We start from the raw sequence: 19499 nt of genomic DNA, 5'->3' as shown, positions 1-19499 counted from the left end.
AATCACAATTTTATATGGTTTAACTCAAGCCATATATTTTATATCATTACAACATATCAGCATAATTTAATATATTATAGAAAAAGCTATATTGAACATTGAGCTTGTGAATAATTGTGCTTTAGTATTAAATTTTTTAAAATATTGTAACAACATTTATGGTAAATTAAATTGCATTTTTAGTAATTATTAGAGGAATAGGTTTAAAGACTTTATATATGGGAATAGGAGGTTCACACGAACATGCAGAATCTTCATTCAGCCACTATTGCATGCAGTGCATTGTGTCCAAAAACAGAGAAAACGTCCCGAGCATGTCCCACTTCACACCCGCGGAATGTTGCTAGCTCACAAACTTTTCCCATTTTCCTCATTTTATGGTAAACGAAAAGTATTTTGAAAATTAAGCTTAATTTGCTATAGTCCGCGAAAAGCAGGAGAATCTGGATGGTGTAATTTATAATTTCTTCAATCCTTATACTCCACACCAAACCTTCGGCAATGTACCTTCTACGCACGTTTCGCTCCGAAACCGGAGCATCCTCAGGAGATGTTGACATTCCAATGAATAGTTCTTAACAACTATTCATTGTAAAGAAAACACAGCGAACGTAAAAATCACAGTTATTTGTAACTGTGATTTTTACGTTCAGACAGAGGTTTTGATTTGTTCTCAAAAATGAAAAACTAAAAATTATTTTGGTGGATACCAACACAGTTACAAATTTGCTTTAAATTAAATGTGTGTTTTATAATTTCTGAGTTCATCTTAACTAGACGCGTAAACTCATTGGCAGCCATGAATCATTCAGTGTTGCATGATTGAAAATGTTTTATGGATTTATTCCCAGCTGTCATCTTGTAAGGACAGCCAGTCCATTTTATTATGTGATGCTTAATATCCCTATTGGAGTCTCTTACCAAAGAAAATATAATATCTTTTCTGACATATTATGTCTTTAGTCTTTGGTTTTGATAACAAGACGTATTCACTTTGGTGATTGGTCACTTTGAAAAAAACAAATATCTCACACAAAATAAAGCAAGTAGTCTTCACTAAATTGATGTGTAATATTACCTGTTTAAATAGAAAATACGTGTAAGAAATATGGATTCTGAAGACGAAATTGATTTTCAACCGTCCTGGAGAGGAGTGCCGGGTATTATTATTCTGATTAATGTTTATGAAAACTCCAAACACAATATCTTTGAAACCGCACATGTAGCAACATGTCGTTTGATAAAGCAACACATGAGAACATCTAGCTCACACAACATTGCAGTATGTTTGTATGGGACAGAAGAGTCTTCTACTTCTAAGTTTGATGTAACGCCTGTTAAGGAAACAATCCCATTGTCTGTGCCTACTTTATATGATTATAAGAAACTCAAAAGCTTAACTCCTACATCTTTTACTGAAGCTAAAGAGTTCAAGTTATCAGATGTCTTGTGGCATTCCAGTAAAATGTTCGCCAATTGCAAAAAGCAATTGTCATCACGTAGTATCATAATGCTAACTCGGCTTGATATTGCACCTGTTGCTGTGGATCAGAAACCAACACTCAACCGAGCTAGTGACTTAATTGATTCCAACATAGATATAAAGATTACAAATATATCCGATCATGAATATGCAATTGATCCATTCTATGAGAAGTTTTTGAAAATAGCTAACCGAGGGATGGACTATGTTGTACCAAAACCGATTGGAAATTCGACTGAGATTGAAAAACTAATGCATCAAGAATCCCATCGACATCTAGCTGTGGCAAAACTAAATTTTGAAATCTGCAAGGATTTCAATATTGGTGTCAGTGTTTATACTTTACTGAAAAGACCTGGTCAAAACTATAAGAAGAATGTTTATTTAGATAGAGAAAGCAATGCTGTAGTTACTAGTGTAACAAAAACTATGAAAGTTAGGGTTGAGAGTACTGATGATGAAAATAGTCAACCTAAAGAAGTTCCTCTGATCAAATCTGAATTACTGTATTACCAGGAATTTGGAGGTGAAAGAATAGAATTTACAGATGAAGAAATGAAGGCTATAAAGAATCCTTTTGGTCCACCAATGATGAAATTACTGGGTTTCAAACCGGCCAGAGTAATTTGTAAAGAAAAATGGTATTTGAAAATGGGATATTTCTTATTTCCTCATGAAAAATCTATAGAAGGTTCAATTGTTGCATTCAAAGCTTTGCATAAGGCTTGCACAGATATGGAAATGGTTGCTATTTGTATTATTTGTACAAGAGTGAATTCAAAACCAATTGTTGTTGCACTGTGTCCCTCTGTGAGGCCACTTAATTTAGATATAGACGTTGGTTTTGATATCATTCACTTTCCTTTCGTTGAAAGTGTAAGGGACCTGAACCTAAATGATGATGACGATAACGAAGAAAATTCAGTGGTGTGTATAGAAGATGCACACAAAACATTGATGAAAGATATTCTAAATGAGTTGAAGATAGAATATAAACCAGATATGTTTGAAGATCCTAAGTTACAGTCTAAATATAGGGCCATAGAAGCAAATGCTTTAGATGAAGAAGATTGCGAACCATTTAATGATACAACCATAGCAAATCCTGAGAGATTTGAAAATATTAGAGATGATTTATTTGAAGAGTTATTTGGACCATTTAGTGAAATAGCTTTAAAAAGACCATCAGATAAGCTGTCTTCAAGTAGTGGAAAGAAACAAAAAGTAGACAATATTGATGAAGACCTCTTGAATCTTAGACTAAAGAATAAGAAAGTAAATGATTACTCAGTTCCACAATTAAAACAGATATTACATTTCAAAGACATCAAAGGTCTTCCTGGCTTAACAGGATATAGAAAAAAAGAACTTGTTGATTTAGTTTATGAACATTGCAGTTTAAATTAACAATAAAAAGCGAATAAATGTAAATAATAAAATAAGAAAGTTAATCACTAGGTTTTATTTAAGTTCTACTAATATTACTCACAATCACTTTCCTACTAAAAAAAAACATGAAGGTTGTTGCATATAAGGACAAATTAACAAAAACTCATTTGAAATATATGTTTTGTTTGAATAAAGTAACCTCTAAACCTCAATTCATTGCTGAAAGAAATCAACAAACACAATTTCATGTTTACCGGAATTCCTCCGATGAAAAATACTTTGTATTTTGCATGGACATTGAACTTACCCAGCCCGACAATAATACAAAATGACTACCTAGCAAAATACAAATAGTTCGTGTGACGTACCATAGTAGTGTTTGTATTCTCATTTATTAAAACTGTTATATGCTGCAGTCAAGTGTCAACCAACTGCCAAACTCCAAAATAAGTTTCAAAACAAATAACAAGTACACAATTAACTATTTTTAATTCACACCATGGCTAATTACTTATCAATATCGGATATTTTGGTAACTAATGAAAAAGTACCATGCAAATTCTTACACGACTTACCAAAAATGGGTGAGTTTTGATTTACGCAACAACATTGTTTTTAGGTTATATTCCTATTAATAACAATATAATTTTATTTCTAAGGTTTCTTGGATCCTTCAGCAGCAGATGATGATCTTAAAGCTGGCACAAATGTCGAAATACCACTGTGGCTTGCTGAATCCTTGTATACTCGTAGACCACCTTTAGTGGGGGTGGATTTACCAAAAATTTATAAAGAAACCTATAGAGAGATACTAAACGCTGACGCCTGTACTGTTGATATGCATAAATTGGGCCAACATTTTTACGAACTCGGATGTTATATAGCAAAGCATGATATTAAAGGGGAGGTTGCCACAACCCTTGTCAATGTAAGGATTTACTATTGGTTCTTTTTAGTAATAAATATACTACGACAATACACACATCGCCATCTAGTCCCAAAGTAAGTGTAGCTTGTCTTCTGGGTACTAAGATAAATGATGAATAATTTTTATGAATAATATACATTCTTATAATAGATAGACACCCAGACACTGAAAAACATTCATGTTCATCACACAAATATTGTCCTGTTGTGGGAATCAAACCCACAGCCTTGGACTCAGAAAGCAGGGTGGCTGCCCACTGTGCCAATCGGCTGTCAATGAGGAGGAATAGTTAATGAGGCCAATAACAGTTTTTCCTAGAGTTTAGCTTAATTATAATTTAAATTGATATAGTTTATTGCTATTACATAAACAATTTTACAACATCCAAATCTATGTCACCGTTAACTAAGGCTAAACAAAAATATATTTTTTTAAATCTAATTGTGAAGTATATTGCACTGTGCTGAATAAATTTTATTGGATATCAAAGCATATGCAATAAACTGAGATGTTTATTACTCGTAATTATAGAACAGTACAGATTCTGTTCTATTACTACTAATAATAGTAGTGATAGTCTGTGTAGTTATTGAAAGCACTGTGTGGAAATAAAGGAGGCACTGGTTGGGGTAACTAGTTTTAATGCACATAGCTATTACAAAAATCAATTGTTTGTCTGTATGGCCAATGCTGGTGTGTTCTAAATTCACCTTTTGTGGACCAGATCTCAGCAGCGGTGCAGCTCAAAAGGTAGCTAAGGCAAGAGTGGGAAGTTTTAAATGCCTTGCCTGCATGTTATATTTATGAAAGTTGTCTCACACACTGCCTGTTTCTGTGAAAGTTTGAGATTTACCTACCACCTTGATTGTAATGCTCTAATGCCTTATATGATTAATTAACATACAGATATTATATAAGAACAATTATAAATTTCAGACATTTCGACAAAGATTTCGCATGATTCTGTCTGCAAGTGTTTCAACAGACTCCATTAGTTCATTTCAACCTTTATCAGCCAGTGAAAGGGATCGAACAGCTGCAGCTGTAATCACTGAGGCAGCTTTATCAGGTTGGCTCAAGAGAGGCGATTGTCCAATAACAACAGCAAATATGGTTGCTAACCATAGAAAACGGAAGAGAGCTGAAATGGAAATGCTTTAAATGTAAATCAATGTGTTGAAATTAAAATTATATGGTTAATATAAGGTTCTAGAGTAATAATAATCTACACTGAGCTTCAATCGAATTTAGTAAAAATCCTAAACCTTCTAAATGTCTTGTGAACTGATACTACATAAAGGAAAGGCAACATAAACTAATCAATACAATATAAAATATTCATAATAAATAATAAGAAGTAAGTATAAGTGGTGTAATTGGAGATGTTATTTCAATTTGTCTGAGGATTATTTACTTAGGAAAAATGAATAAGAATAGTTTTATTTCCTTTACATATTTGCCAAAATGTTGTTTAAAATAAACAAAATTTTGGCAATTTGATTCCAATTACCTTACTAAGCAAACATTCCGATTCCACCACAACAAACATGGTAAATAAATGACTACAATAGCAGAAATAGTAAATAATGCCTATGCTATAATATGCAAAGTGATGTTGTTTATCATGTAATTGCAGTTGTTTATTTTATAATTAAATGCATTAAAAACAAGAGATATTTATTAAAACATTTATTGAGTTTTAACTATAAATTTTATACAATTACTACAAGTAATTTACTATAAATCCAGTTGGATTCAAAACTTAGAGTAACTTTCTTAGCAAATTCTTGAGATCATATAATTCAGAGCAAGCTATGATTTATCCTTATTCATATTGAATTAATTTCTATAAATAACGAAAAACTAGCCAGTTGTAAATACATTTTTTCATATACTTATTATGATAATGAAAAGTGTGGCAGTATATTGTTAATCTTAATAACAGTCAATACTTTGGCTGTTCAAATAGAACTGACATATTGGTGAAAATTCAGACTTAATAATGTAAATTTGCTGCTTACTTGCAGTTACATATCTAAGCTAGCAACTAATTTAATTTGTACAGTACTAAGGAGTTTTAATAAAACAGCTCTAATATTTTCAATTTAATTAGTCTAGTCGACAAATTGAAAATGGTACAAAAAACATAATTTTAAGAGCAGTATTAGAGATACTGCTCTTAAAATTATGTTTTTATTATGTACTGCTTGTTGACTAGACTAAATGTTAATAAAGGTTACTGATTAATAAAAGAAATTAATTCCATATTTATTTATGATATGAACTACCTATACCTAGTAACTAGCAATAACATTACTGTAAAAATTAATAAAACAAACAATAAAATATAATTGATATGATTAAAACAGCAAACAAAATAAATATAAGTAGGCAAAAATACTGTGTCATGTTAACCTTGCTTAATACATAAGCAGTCTTAGTCTTACAAGTTTTGACCACACAATCTTATTATCCAATAGCATTTTATAAGTACTGGTTTTGAGTTGAAGTAATCTAGGTGGTACACAGACTTATAACATAGAAACAACATACCCAAACCCATTTGTACCACAGACTCTTCTTATTAAATAGAACTTGCAACGATAGCAAAACTGCCCTATGTATAGGGCACACATTACTGAAAACTGACAGATTGGTGTACAAATTTTATATTATGTGGAAAAGGACAGCCCTAACTGTAGTCAGCCAATTCTGTTTAGCTTAGAGATTTGTGTACAACAGAATTGGCACCATTATTGGAATTTGAGAGATGCTTCATATCTTATAAGTCTGAGCAAATGTCAGTATATAAAATAAATATCCTTAGAAACACTTAGGTCTCTTCTTCACAACACTGTTGTACCTCGTCAATGTCTTTATTCTTATCACTAAATAATAGTTCTGAGGTACACCGGTAAGGGTGTATTAACTGTTAACATCTGTCATTCTTGACAGATGGGTTCAAGTCATGGAAGTAAGCATGGGCCATTGCGTCATCAGCAGGCATTCTTAAAGCTGGGTTGCAAGTGAGAAGACGGGATAATAGGTCTCTTCCTCTAGCTGGTAATCTTGGAACAACTTGAGCTAGTCCTAAGCTAGGTTGGTATACTGGTAGGGGTTTGTAGTCCGGCAACTGTGTTACACCTGGCCAGGTGTCTTCATTTGGTGTTCCTGTAAATACAATCATCATCATCATATCAACCCATTACCAGCCCACAGGACATGGTTCTCCTGCCATATTGAGAAAGTGTTCAGGCTGTAGTCCATCACGCTGGTACAGTGTGATTTGATCCACGAACCTTAGAGAACATTATTGCATGTTTTCTGTTACGAATAAATTAAGTGATATTTTTTTAATCACTTAAAACAAACATAACTTAGAAAAGTTAGAGGTGCATGCTGTGATTTGACCGATACACTGGGCTATCACCGATACCAATACAATATAAATTTTAAACCTGGTTATGTAATTATAATATTATAATAAGGATTATTATTTCTTACTATTTTGACAACAATGTGTATGAAGAAATGTGTGTAAAAGACAGAATGTTAACATATCATATTTTTTCAAATGAAAGAACTTAAACCTTGTTAACTTTAGCATTATTAAATAATAATATAAAATAATTTAGCATTTGAAAAAAATTATATAAGGCAGAGTACTTTTAATAAGACAAATGGCAATTTAACCATGTCAAAGAGATATTTTAAAGGTAAATGGTTTCCCTCTTTAAAATATCTCTTTGTAATCTTTCTCTTTCAGATTAATAAACAAATATAGACAGATTTATACAAGGAACACTAAAACAGGCCCTGCATTACAAACCATAAACCAAAAGATTATTAATCTAGACCAGGTAAAATATTAACAATGTTCTTTCTTAATTTCACTTATTACGGTGGGAAAGAATCAATTAGATACAAAAGTATTATTGAATTTGTATTTAACTTACCAAGCAACTTGAAAATCCTTTTAAGCTGGTCATCAACATCGGATCCAGGAAATAATGGCCTTCCAGAATTTGCCAACTCTGCAAATATACAACCAGCAGACCACATGTCAATACTCGTAGTATAAAGTTTAGCCCCAAATAATACGTCAGGAGGCCTGTACCAGAGTGTAACAACCTCTGCAGAGTAACATTTGACAGGAATACCAAATGCTCTAGCTAGACCAAAGTCAGCCAATTTTAGCTCGCCATTTTTATTTATTAACAAATTTTGCGGCTTCAAATCGCGATGAAGTACGTTATGACTATGACAGAACGCGAGACCTCTTAAAAGTTGGTACATAAATGATTTTACCACATCCAAATCGATCTCACCGTTAAGGCTATCGAAATATTTTTTCAAATCTTGATCACAATGTTCAAAAACTAATGTCAACTTTTTCTCACTGTGCAACACATCGTACAAACGAACGATATTTTTATGTTTTAATTCCTTGAGAAGGCATATTTCACGTAATGCGGAAGATGGAACTCCTTCATCATCGTCGTCCAATCTTACACGTTTAAGTGCCACAATTTCGTGAGTTTCTTTGTTTTTTGCTTTAAAAACTGTACCATAAGTTCCTTCCCCAATTTTCTCCAGTTTTTCATATTTCTGCATAGTTTAGTCCCTTTAATTAATTAAAAAATTTCAAAAAGGCAAACCTGAAACCACTGTTTATCAAAATTAAATGTCAATGTCAATAAGTCAACTGTATTTGTCTTGTTCGTACAGAACTAGTACAGAATGTCTGTCTATGGTAATAAAGTCTTACACATTTAGCCTTATGCATATTATATTCTGTGCATAAAAAAAAAACTTTATTTTTGGTAAAATTTCATTCAACATTCATATCAACAAATAAAAAAATCCAATTCAGAAAGTTGAATTGTCATCACAGTACCACACATAAGACCATACATTACTAAAACAATTCCATTATTGTATATGTCATGTGTTAATTTGTTTATATTTTGAAACGAAGTATAAAGCAATACATCTGTGATATTAGAACATAGAAAAGGTAAGTGTTCGAATTATATAGTGAATTTTATGTGCGTAAATAGTGACTTAGTTCTGGAGCAGTGAAATGTAAAACTGGTTCGTTACGTAGTAAAGTTACGAGGGCAGATCACGAGTTGTTTGCTTTTGCAGATGAGTGAAGGGGGACGTACTTTGGTCGATAAGTCTGAGAGCAGTTCGTTTGAGGACTTGGCTTCGGCAGCTGCCCATGAGATTGAAGAAGCTAAACTTGCTGAAGCGGCTGCGGCAGAAAAGACCCACGGAGAACATGATAAACCAGCTGATGAGTGGCAGGACATGTTAGGTTCAGGGGCGTTACTGAAAAAGGTAACCTTATTTCTGTCCAATGGAAAATTTACAATATAAATGTAGTTTGATTTCTATAAAATCCTAAAATTTTTTGGTTTTCCTAGTTTTGTTATTATATGAACTATAAAACAATTTATTAGAGATATTTTTTTGTCATATAAAGTTAGTAATTATTTACAAAGAAACCTTTAATAGGAAGTAATATACATATATAATATGATCTTTAGGCTTCAATTCAAATGCCTGCTACATTGCCTAAAACATTAAATTATTATTTATTTCCTCCTTTTAAACCACCAACTTAAAAGAATGCACAAAAATTAGAGCCCTTTCCCTTTTCTACATGTATTTATTTATAAGACTTTTATTTTAATATTAATGTCTGCTATAGTAATATAGCATTGTGAAAAGATTGGTTTATTTGTTTGCTTAAAATGTAATTTTTACAATTCTTTCATTGGTAGGAAGCTATTTTATCCAGAAATAGCTTGGGCTATTTTTCATTCAGTAATAATAAGTGTTCAGCTTCAAATACCTAATGGTATTGTGAAGGAAGCCAGTAGAAAACTTTGCTGAGCTGTGTGCTGAATAAATAGCCTGTCATATATAAATAATGTTCCCTGATAGTGGTATAGTTCTGTTGCCCTAATAACTTAATTTGAAAGCAATTTAAAATTTTCTTATAAGTATCTTATTGGGAATATACTATTAAACAATAAAAGAAAAAAGTTTAATTGGTAACCATAAAAATATGGGATTCATGAGTGAAAAAGAAAAATGACTAGAAAAAAAAAGAGGTTACCCATTATTGAGATGGGAGGATGATGTTTCCAGTGAAAGTTTGAAAAATAAACAATGTTTTTTCCCATAGTAAAGGTAGTAACCCTTTTCAATAAACCCTGTAAATGTCTCAAAATAAATTAAACATATTAAGTATATTTACATATTCATTTCTACCTTTTATTTTTATGTATATAGTTTTTAACAGCACTTATTTCTGTGGGTTGACCATGTGTAATTATTTTGTTATAGTTCATTAAATCAGGGGATGAATCGAACGGGTCGAGACCTCAGAGAAGTGATATATGCAGGATCAGCTATGAACTTAAATTGCGAGATGGCACCCAAAACATTGTTGAGAAAAGGGATCATGTCAAAATTTACTTGGGAGACAATGAAGTGAGTATGAATTTTTCTAACAAAGTGATATTATTTATTTAAATAATATTTACAACCTTAGAAATAATGTTAATTCAATGAGATAATATGTTATTAATACTTTAAATAGAATAGAAAAAATCCAAGTTTCAAATATCAAACCACTGTGTTAGATATTAAGGTATCACATATTATCAAAATTAAGCTTAATTTGCTATACTCCGCGAAAAGCAGGAGAATCTGTGTGGTGTAATTTATAATTTCTTCAATCCTTATACTCCAAAATTCGAATTTTTCGAATTTTTCACTTAACAATTATTCATTGTAAAGTCAACATCTCCTGATGATGCTCCGATTTCGGAGCGAAACGTGCGTAGAGGGTGTATTGCCGAGGATCTGTGTGGTGTGGAGTATAAGGATTGAAGAAATTATAAATTACACCACACAGATTCTCCTGCTTTTCGCGGAGTATAGCAAATTAAGCTTAATTTTTATAATATATCATGGATTTCCGCAAAGTAACGCCTGCTTCTATACAGTATCACATATTAATAGTGTAGCCTTGTAGAGTCCAAAGAAAAATATTTCTTTATTAAAATAAGCCCATAGATGGCACTTATGATGAGTACAAATGTATGTTACATAAAAAAATTGTACATGCTAGTGAATTGGTAAATATGGTAATGATAAGATGACAATAATATTTATCAGCATCTAAAGAACCTCATTGATACAAGGCTCCTAAACCAAGATATTAGACATGCTTGGTTTATTTAAAGTTTAGTTTGCACCTTAAAGCAACTTATGTGCATGAAAATGGACCACTTTTAATTTAGCAGGGTAATACAGATTGGTTTTTTTAACATCAAAGAGGTTTTAGGTTAAAATAACAAATATTTAGCATTTACAAATGAACAAATATTTTTACCTTCTCAATTATGATAAATGAATGTTTAATTTTATCAAATTATTCAGAATTCGTAACTAGTTACATCTTAAACCTTTTTGTATGTACAATAAGATACGAAAATATTCCGTTTATTATATTTTGATTATAGTAGCGAACGATGCTGGCTGTATGTCGGTTTACCTTAGCGCGCGAAACAAAGTTATCGCGCCATTTTCCTTGATTAATATTTTGTTAATATTTTTGAATTTGGGTCTATTGTTAATAATTTTAAAAGTCCAATTTAAATTGGAAAGTAGAGCAATTATATTGGATTTTACTCCGCTGGTAATAATAATCGAGGCACTAATCGCGAATGAAAAACCTGTTTCGCCCAAAATCTAGAGAGCTGCCTAAAAAGATTTAATACAGTGGAGTGGTTTATCCCCTATTTTCTTCGCAAGTGAGGAAAATCATCGTATAAAACGCGTTAGGTACATTACTTGTTACACTTTCGGCACCCTTAGTGCTTTTAGCTCATGCCCCTAATACCGCCTCGACTGTAAAATGCAATGTTACAAAACTAGATAATAATATACATAATACATATTTACATGCATAATTTTTTTTATAATTTGACATGCCATTCTAGTCAATTTATATTGCATTTTTAATTTGAATTCGATATTGTATTTTAATTGTATCTATGGCTTTGCTTGAATGGCTTTGCAAGAGATTATTATAATTAACTATTTTCAATGTTGAAAATATTTTTTTTTTTTTTTTTTTTATTAACGATAGGCCAGCGTTTGACGACAATCATGCCCGTTAGAAAGCAATGATGAGGTCTAGGTTGGAGCACGCAAAAAGCCTATTCACTCTACTATGATAAAGATAATGTCTATTATTGGTTGTTATATTATTAATGGTTGAAAAGTATTTATTACTTACCATGCAGATGTCTATATAAACTATGTCTGGTTAAATGATAATATTAAATAATTTCAGGTACTCCAAGGATTGGACTTAGCTTTAACACTTATGTACAAAGGTGAAGCGTGCCGGTTACAAATAGCACCTAGGTTCGCCTATGGAGATATTGGCCTAAAACCAGGCGAGAGCCTCGGCTTGGTTGGCGAAGTCGATGGACCTAAGTATGAAGGAGCAACTATAGATCGCGACACGTGGCTTGAAGCACGTCTGGAGTTGCACGATTGGACCGAGGAACCCGACCATGATACTTTGCCTATCGCTGAAAGAATGGAAATCGGGTAAGACTGGCTATAATCTATATTATAGTCTCTCAGACAACATAAACAAAAATAAATAATAATAATAATAAATATGTATTAACCACAATAAATAAATTAGAACATACTACAAGAGGACAGAGAAAAAGAAAAAAAAAAAAATTTTGGCGTATGTTGCTTCGTTGTGGTCAACTGGTCACCTACTCAGCTCTGTGCCGCAGCACCATGGCAGTAAATGCCAAGGCTACAACGCTGATTTTCAGTAGGACCAAAGGTTTTTGCGGACCGGCAGCGACATGGTCTGACGTAGTGACGTAGTGTAAATAAATAAATATACTACGATTGTACACATATCGCCAGATACTAAATTGACTGGTGAATATTTTTATGAATAATATACATAAATACTTATAATACACAGATAAACACATAGACACCGATAAACTTTCATGTTCACAAACATTTTTCAATTGTTGGAATCGAAACGACGGCCTTGGACTCGGAAGCAGGATCGCTGCCCACCACGTCAATCGGCCGTCAATAAATACTATAAATGCGAAATTGCGACTGAATGTATATATATATTTTGTTGGGTTCATTTGTTTAAATATTGGAAAAAATGTAACTCTTTGGAAATTACACAGCTTTACCTATTATTATTGCGTCATGTTAGTGATAATATAACTGGGACTGTTGGCTTAGCATGCTCAACCAAGGCATAGGTGTTGATAATGCTGATGCCAAAGCCACTAGGATATCACTACATAGGCAAGTTCATGAACTGCGGTATATAGTTCGTCAGAATATAGGCGTGATCGACCTTTCATCATCACATAAAACCATTACGTATATCCTACAATGAGAAGTGGTTTAGGCCGTAGTCCACCACGCTGGCCCAGTACAGATTGGTGGACGTCGAATTATACACGTAAATTTATTTTTTTACTTTGAGTTTAATCTAGAATCTCCCTACATACACAAGTTAAATCACAACATATATAATTTCGTCAAAATATAAGCGCGATTGGGCATTAAGTAGGTTAAAGAAGTAGCATTGAATTTTTATTTGGTTTGACATACATTTGATTCAAGGTTGTATATTTTATCTACTTCCTTGCATAATAATATTATTATTATTTACTGTTACATTATAGTAACTTTAAGCATAGAACAGGGAATTTTCGTTCAATTATTGAAAATCGAAGTTTTTAAAGATGTAGCTGCTGCCGGCGACTTCGTCCCTGTTTCGGTTCTTTAAATTATTTCTTTTTAACTTATTATTGAACTGACATTGAACGGACAGCCGGTTGGCGCTGTGGGCAGCGACCCTGCCCACAACTAGAAAAATGATTGTGTGATGAACATGAATGTTTTTCAGTGTCTGGGTGTTTCTCTGTATATTAGAAGTATTTATGTGTATTATATTCATAAAAATATTCTTCAGTCATCTTAGTAACCATAACACAAGCTACGCTTACTTTGGGGATAGATGGCGATGTGTGTATTGTCATAGTATATTTATTTATTTTATTAAAATAACAAACAGATGGTAGGCCCACCTGATGGTAGTTGAATGACCATCGGCTGTAAACAGAGTAAAACTCGTGCCCCCCCCCCCCCCCCCCCTTTTATTATTTATAGAGGGGACGCCAGACGGGTGATCGGACCTCTGTAAGGACTATTCCACCCTATTCCCCATGTTCAGACACAGGTTTACTGGTGTCCCGGCAGCATCCCCCCCTGAAATCTAGCAGTCTCTTTTGTGAACCTCAGGATATCCCCTATAGAGAGGTTTCCTAGGTCTTCAACACTTAAACTGTCCTTACCTTGTAGTTCCCATCTTACCCTTGTAGTGTCCCCCCTTATAATGGGAAGGGTTTATCCCGGACTCTACCACGCTGGCCAAGTGCGGATTGGTAGACTTCACACGCCGTTGAGAACATTATGGAGAACTCAGGCATGCAGGTTTCCTCACGAAGTTTTCCTTCATCGTTTAATGCAAGTGATAAGTATTTAAACTGCTTAAATTATTTATTTATTTATTAAACAACACAACATGCATATTACACGTTTTTTAAACATAGCACACACACAAAAACACGGACTGATATGCACGACAATGAAAAGTGCACATAGCATTGACAAAGCGGCGTGTAAACTTAATTTGACAAAAAAATTAACAAATTTTTTTCTAAAAGCTAATTAAAAACGCACATAACTCCGAATTTTCGGAGTTATGTGCGTTTTTGGGTCAAGTAGTGCTTGGGCTCGAACTCTGTATCCAAGAGAGGAAAGCCGAAGCCTTATCCACTATTCTATCAGCGCTTTACAAAAACTCTACTAGGTACTAAAAAATACCAATGTTGATGATACCTGACTTTGATTTTTGACAACCTCCCTGGCGGAACTAGCGATATGATATATCGATCCGCGGTAGGGGCAATTTGGGAATTTGTAATTTCTGAATTTTCTCTGGTCTGGTCTGGTCGGAGGCTTTGGCCGTGGCTAGTGACCCCCTACCGACAAAGACGTGCCGCTAAGCGATTTAGTGGTGCAATGTCGCGTTAAAACCCGATTAGATTATATGACTACCATAGTCCCTAAAAAGTTAGCCCGCTAGCAACTTAGACCGCATCACACCAGGTGAGATTGCAGTCAAGGGCGAACTATTAGTGGATTAAAAAAAAAATTGTTGTCTGAACTATAGGATACGTCGTCGGTGTCGCGGCAACTGGTGGTACGGCCGTGGCGAAGCTCAGTTAGCGGTGCAGTTGTACCGACGAGCCCTTGACGTGCTCGACGAAAGTGAAGGGGGCATTACCGACCCCACTCCCAACGGGGAGATGGTTCACACCACTGACGCCTTGCACGCGCTGTTACAAGAGCGCTTGCGAGTTCACAACAACATGGCCGCTGCGCAGTTGAAGGCAGGCGCTTATGACGCCGCTTTGCAGGTAATTTAAATTAAAAAATATATATATTTATATTTATAATATATATTAGGTTGGTGCAAAATAACGACTATTTTTTTTAGTCTCACGTAAAAAAAAATGAGGGGACAGCTCAAAAAAAAAAACTAATTTTAAGATTTTTGAATTAAACAAAAAATTCTTAGCAAAGCAATTCTTGAGATGTCCTTTGGAGACAGCTCATCAAAACATCGAAAACTGATATTTTATCACGTGAGACTAAAAAAAAAATAGTCTTGTTTTTTGCGCCACCCTAATATATATGTATTATACTACGACAATACACACATCGCCATCTAGCCCCAAAGTAAGCTTAGGTTGTGTTATGGGTACCATGATCGCTAATGAATATTTTTATGAAAAATACACATGAATACCATAGAAGTAAGAACATACAAAAACCGTATACACGATTAATATTGAAGCATCGGAACCCACTCCACTTTAGAGTAGTGTTTCTCGATTGCGAGTACATTAATGTCCTGCTCAATATATCCTGTCCTCTTACGATATTCCCGGCCCATCACCATCTTAGCTTCGGGATGGGAGTATATAAAAGAATATAATCATTAATTCATACTTGCATACATTCATAATTCGCAGGCCGTTACGCGAGTTCTAACCTGCCAGCCCGATAACGCTAAAGCACTGTACCGCAAATCGCGCATCCTAACCGCCATGGGGCGTAACGCCGAAGCCCTAGAAGCTGCCCGCGCGGCCGCCAGCGCAGCCCCCGACGACGTCGGAGTCCGAAAAGAACTTTCCAAATGCGAGCAAAAAGCTACAAGGGATCGATCCGTTGAACGAAGACTTGCCAAGAGGATGCTGGGAACTAGTGACCAATCAAAACCGTCTCCAGATAAGAAACCGTCCAGAGCCAAGGTATGAATGAACTAGTTGTTGCCCCGCGGTTGCACTCGCTTTTTATAGTATAAAATCATAATATCGACACATTACCGGCCCACAAAGCACGGGTCTCCCCCCCACAGTGAGAAGTTGTTCAGGCCACCACGCTGGCCCATTGCGGATCGATGGACTCAACAAACCTTTGCGAACATTATGTAGAACTATCAGGCATGCAGGTTTTAATGACCACCCATGAAGCCGCAGACTATCACTAGACTATAACCGCAAATACGACTACAATATATATATTAAAACTTTTTTCCTTTTAGATGTTTGTATGGGGCTCTTTCCTTCTGAGCCTCCTCGTCGGCGTCGCTTCAGTGCTGGTGTACCGGTACAAGATGCAGTCACAATGATGCTTCCATCCACTACGATATAAAGTAATTTGCTTCTTTTTTTTTTTTTTTTTTTTTTTTTTAATAATCATGAAGTTTGTAATGTTCTGGCGCAGCGGTGCAGCTCTGTGGTTCTAAGTGGGTGGTCCCAAACGATCGATCGATCGATCCTCGGCAGGAGGAACTTGGGAATTTATAACTTCTGAATTTTCTCTGATCTGGTCTAGTGAGAGGCTTTGGTTGTGGCTAGCTACCACATTACCGACAAAGACGTGGTCGCGTAGAAGCCGATTCGGGAGATCGGATAGGACTTTGCTATAAGCTTACACTGCCCACCCCCTGCGTAAGCCCATGCTTAAGTATGTGTTATGGGATTTATGTATTTATGACAACCCTAAAAGTGACACGCGCATAGTACTAACCTACGAGACGCGTACCTAAGAAAAATACATGTGTCACATGATTTTAATTTTGCATGTGACGCTGTACATTGTTATTACAGTTCGATTTCTACTAATCGAGTTGTGTTGTTTGGCAATTTAACAAAATAATCTTTTGTTAACTAATCGCACTTTTGGCTACCCAATTTACACGTTCGTCCTATTACAGTAAATGTTTTTTTACAGGTCCAGTGAGTAAAAAAACGGTTGAGGTGCATAGCGGGTCAAGATAAATCTAACAATCACGTTAGAACAAATAAATATTGCCTAGGTTAAACAAGTTTATTAGTATCCGTATAAGATTTGGATGCACGCAATCGTTGGCCTTTAATAATAAACCGATATCAAGTTCTCAGTTATCGGTCAATGTATTGCTTAATACCGATCATGATAACCTGTCCTTAGCTTGATATCGGTTAATTGATACGCTCGTACACTAGTTATTGAGTATCGCAACAGTTTAAAATGAAACGTATAACCTTGTGTAAAAGCTCAAATTCGTCTACAGCCAGCGCTCTTGGAAGAACGTTTGTTAAAGAACAGAATTTTCGACTCTAATAAGAGTATTATTAGGATCATTTTGCTTTGACGTAATATAGTTTTGATACTTGAAAATTACTGCGATTGGGGCCGTGCAAATCTTTTATTGAGAGTACAGTGACAATCTACCTTACAAAGGATGATGAGTCGGTAAACATCGATGAAAAAGTAAAAGTATAAAAAACATTGCAAACATTTATTTTTATATATCGAATTTTATGCGTTCTCAAGTCGATCAGACTAGAAAATTGCATTTCTTTTTTTATTTCGCATCGTCATATATTTAAGCGATAGGCAGCGAAAAAAGTGACTTTGCTAGTTTCCTGTGTAATTTGTATGTGGATAAATAAAACGGAATTACTAGGAGTACACCAACAGAAATCTGAAGCTGTGTGAATTTTAGCTAGTTATTACCGAATAACAGTTTAAAAAGTTTTGTAACACTCGCCTTCTGAAAGATTAAGCTAAAATAGCTGTCAAAGTTGACAATCGATCAACGCTGACAGGTGATGTAGATTTCTGCTGATCGAGTTGAACGTGTTATTTGGAAATTTAACATAATAATCTTTTGTTAACATATCGCACTTTTGGCTACCCAATTTTACTGTCAGTGCAGCAGACAAAGATAATAAAGTTGTATATAATACAAACGGGTATGAAAAGCTTGTCGTAATAAGGAAATCTACCAGGGATTCAGATAAAAATACAATAGATAGAGAGAAACGATTCGCGAATTGTTATCAATACTGATTATTGATAAAAAATTGCGTTGCAGAAAATGTTTCTAAAAATCAAGTCAATTTAGAATGCTGCAAGTCGTTCACATATTATGACGTAGTAAATTTTGTAATTATATGTATTTATATAACTTCCGTTACACTTCTACGAGAGTAGCTAATATTTGTATCTATTTTTTTATTGTATAAAAGGGTTTGTAGGTTAGATTAATAGAAACAGAACGTAGGTACCATTGTATTTGGAAATATTGAATGGTTTAGAGTTTAAATATTATATATTATATAAATATTAAAACTATTTTGTTAAACAATTATGTCATAATAATATAATTTAATTGAATGCTGGTCAACTATTTGAATGTTTTGGAACGATTCGTTTAAATTGTTTTTGGGCTGCATATTTAGGGAATGTCTAAGGGTTGCGAGATAATAATACTGTATAAAATAAGGGCGTAACCCGATTATTGAGACTTTTAGGGATGCCAAGGAATAATTAAAAAAAAAAAAACATGCGCTTGTGGAAACTCCGTCAGGAACGAAAAACATATTGCCTAGTGTGAGATTTTCTACCTACGTTTTCTTATTCGACTGCGTGAAAGTAATCTACGATAATTATTAAAAGAAGCATATGTATTTATCCATACCGAGTGTTTACTTGTGACAACCCTAATGAATCTAAAAGAGCAAAACGCGCATAGTACCTAAGCTACTACGACGCGTAAATTTTAAAGAGACAGGAGTCACATGATTATAATTTTGTATGTGATGGGTTATTAGGGTTGTATCTGATTTGTTTAATTAAAATTATAACAGTGGTTTACTCAAAAACTATTAGGTTTACGATTTCACAAATAAGTCTCAGAGACAGTAAAACATAATGTACTTCTAAAGCGCGTGAAGTATTATATCGGTTTTCATTCACACATTTGACATCCGATTGGCGCAGTTTGCAGCGACCCTGCTTTCTGAGTCCAAGGCCGTGGGTTCGATTCCCACTACTGGACAATGTTGGTGTGATGAGCATGAATGTTTTTCAGTGTCAGGGTGATTATATATATATTCTAAGTATTTATGTATATTATTCATAAAACTATTCATCAGTCATCTTAGTACCCATAACACAAGCTACGCTTACTTTGGGGCTAGATGGCGT

The 19499-nt window shown here is 34.2% G+C and overlaps 4 protein-coding genes across 5 annotated transcripts; 3 read left to right on the top strand and 1 right to left on the bottom strand.

The window, feature by feature from the left end:
- The first annotated feature begins 956 nt into the window (after positions 1-956).
- LOC120633034 (X-ray repair cross-complementing protein 5) lies at positions 957-2934 on the top strand. The gene has a single exon (XM_039903073.1). The coding sequence runs from the start codon at positions 1109-1111 to the stop codon at positions 2888-2890; it is 1782 nt and encodes a 593-aa protein (XP_039759007.1). The 5' UTR covers positions 957-1108; the 3' UTR covers positions 2891-2934.
- A 182-nt stretch (positions 2935-3116) lies between these two features.
- On the top strand, positions 3117-5489 carry LOC120633036 (DNA replication complex GINS protein PSF3). The gene is made up of 3 exons (XM_039903077.1): positions 3117-3456; positions 3532-3800; positions 4737-5489. Exons 1-3 carry the CDS (start codon positions 3372-3374, stop codon positions 4959-4961), a joined length of 579 nt encoding a protein of 192 aa, XP_039759011.1. The 5' UTR covers positions 3117-3371; the 3' UTR covers positions 4962-5489.
- Positions 5490-5955: 466 nt separating this feature from the next.
- Positions 5956-8457, bottom strand: LOC120633035 (cyclin-dependent-like kinase 5). 2 transcript variants are annotated; one of them, XM_039903076.1, is made up of 3 exons: positions 8129-8457; positions 7757-7834; positions 5956-6971 (listed from the first exon to the last, which is right to left on the bottom strand). In XM_039903076.1, the coding sequence occupies exons 1-3, from the start codon at positions 8412-8414 to the stop codon at positions 6733-6735; spliced, it is 603 nt and encodes a 200-aa protein (XP_039759010.1). In that variant the 5' UTR covers positions 8415-8457; the 3' UTR covers positions 5956-6732. The 2 variants fall into 2 exon arrangements, with proteins under 2 accessions (XP_039759010.1, XP_039759009.1); XM_039903075.1 differs by having other exon boundaries at positions 5957-6971; positions 7757-8457.
- A 177-nt stretch (positions 8458-8634) lies between these two features.
- Positions 8635-18841, top strand: LOC120633158 (peptidyl-prolyl cis-trans isomerase FKBP8). Its single transcript, XM_039903286.1, has 8 exons — positions 8635-8817; positions 8949-9143; positions 10158-10304; positions 12178-12440; positions 15127-15373; positions 15992-16270; positions 16564-16674; positions 17256-18841. The coding sequence occupies exons 2-7, from the start codon at positions 8949-8951 to the stop codon at positions 16648-16650; spliced, it is 1218 nt and encodes a 405-aa protein (XP_039759220.1). The 5' UTR covers positions 8635-8817; the 3' UTR covers positions 16651-16674; positions 17256-18841.
- The last annotated feature ends 658 nt before the right edge of the window (positions 18842-19499 follow it).

The sequence above is a fragment of the Pararge aegeria genome, chromosome 21 (genome assembly GCF_905163445.1).
Source record: "Pararge aegeria chromosome 21, ilParAegt1.1, whole genome shotgun sequence".
In the NCBI taxonomy this organism is placed as follows: Eukaryota; Metazoa; Arthropoda; class Insecta; order Lepidoptera; family Nymphalidae; genus Pararge; species Pararge aegeria.
Note: the sequence above shows the minus strand (reverse complement) of the source record. Positions and strands in the feature narration are given on the sequence as shown.

Excerpts from the sequence above, each read along its gene's own strand:
- LOC120633034 (XM_039903073.1), top strand. The coding sequence starts at position 1,109 with ATGGATTCTGAAGACGAAATTGATTTTCAACCGTCCTGGAGAGGAGTG.
- LOC120633036 (XM_039903077.1), top strand. The coding sequence starts at position 3,372 with ATGGCTAATTACTTATCAATATCGGATATTTTGGTAACTAATGAAAAA. Across the intron at positions 3,457-3,531 it reads ACACGACTTACCAAAAATGG|GTTTCTTGGATCCTTCAGCA; the intron begins GTGAGTTTTGAT and ends TTTATTTCTAAG. Across the intron at positions 3,801-4,736 it reads TTGCCACAACCCTTGTCAAT|ACATTTCGACAAAGATTTCG; the intron begins GTAAGGATTTAC and ends TATAAATTTCAG.
- LOC120633035 (XM_039903075.1), bottom strand. The coding sequence starts at position 8,414 with ATGCAGAAATATGAAAAACTGGAGAAAATTGGGGAAGGAACTTATGGT. Across the intron at positions 6,972-7,756 it reads AAGGATTTTCAAGTTGCTTG|GAACACCAAATGAAGACACC; the intron begins GTAAGTTAAATA and ends TTGTATTTACAG.
- LOC120633158 (XM_039903286.1), top strand. The coding sequence starts at position 8,949 with ATGAGTGAAGGGGGACGTACTTTGGTCGATAAGTCTGAGAGCAGTTCG. Across the intron at positions 12,441-15,126 it reads GCTGAAAGAATGGAAATCGG|GATACGTCGTCGGTGTCGCG; the intron begins GTAAGACTGGCT and ends TCTGAACTATAG. Across the intron at positions 15,374-15,991 it reads CTTATGACGCCGCTTTGCAG|GCCGTTACGCGAGTTCTAAC; the intron begins GTAATTTAAATT and ends CATAATTCGCAG.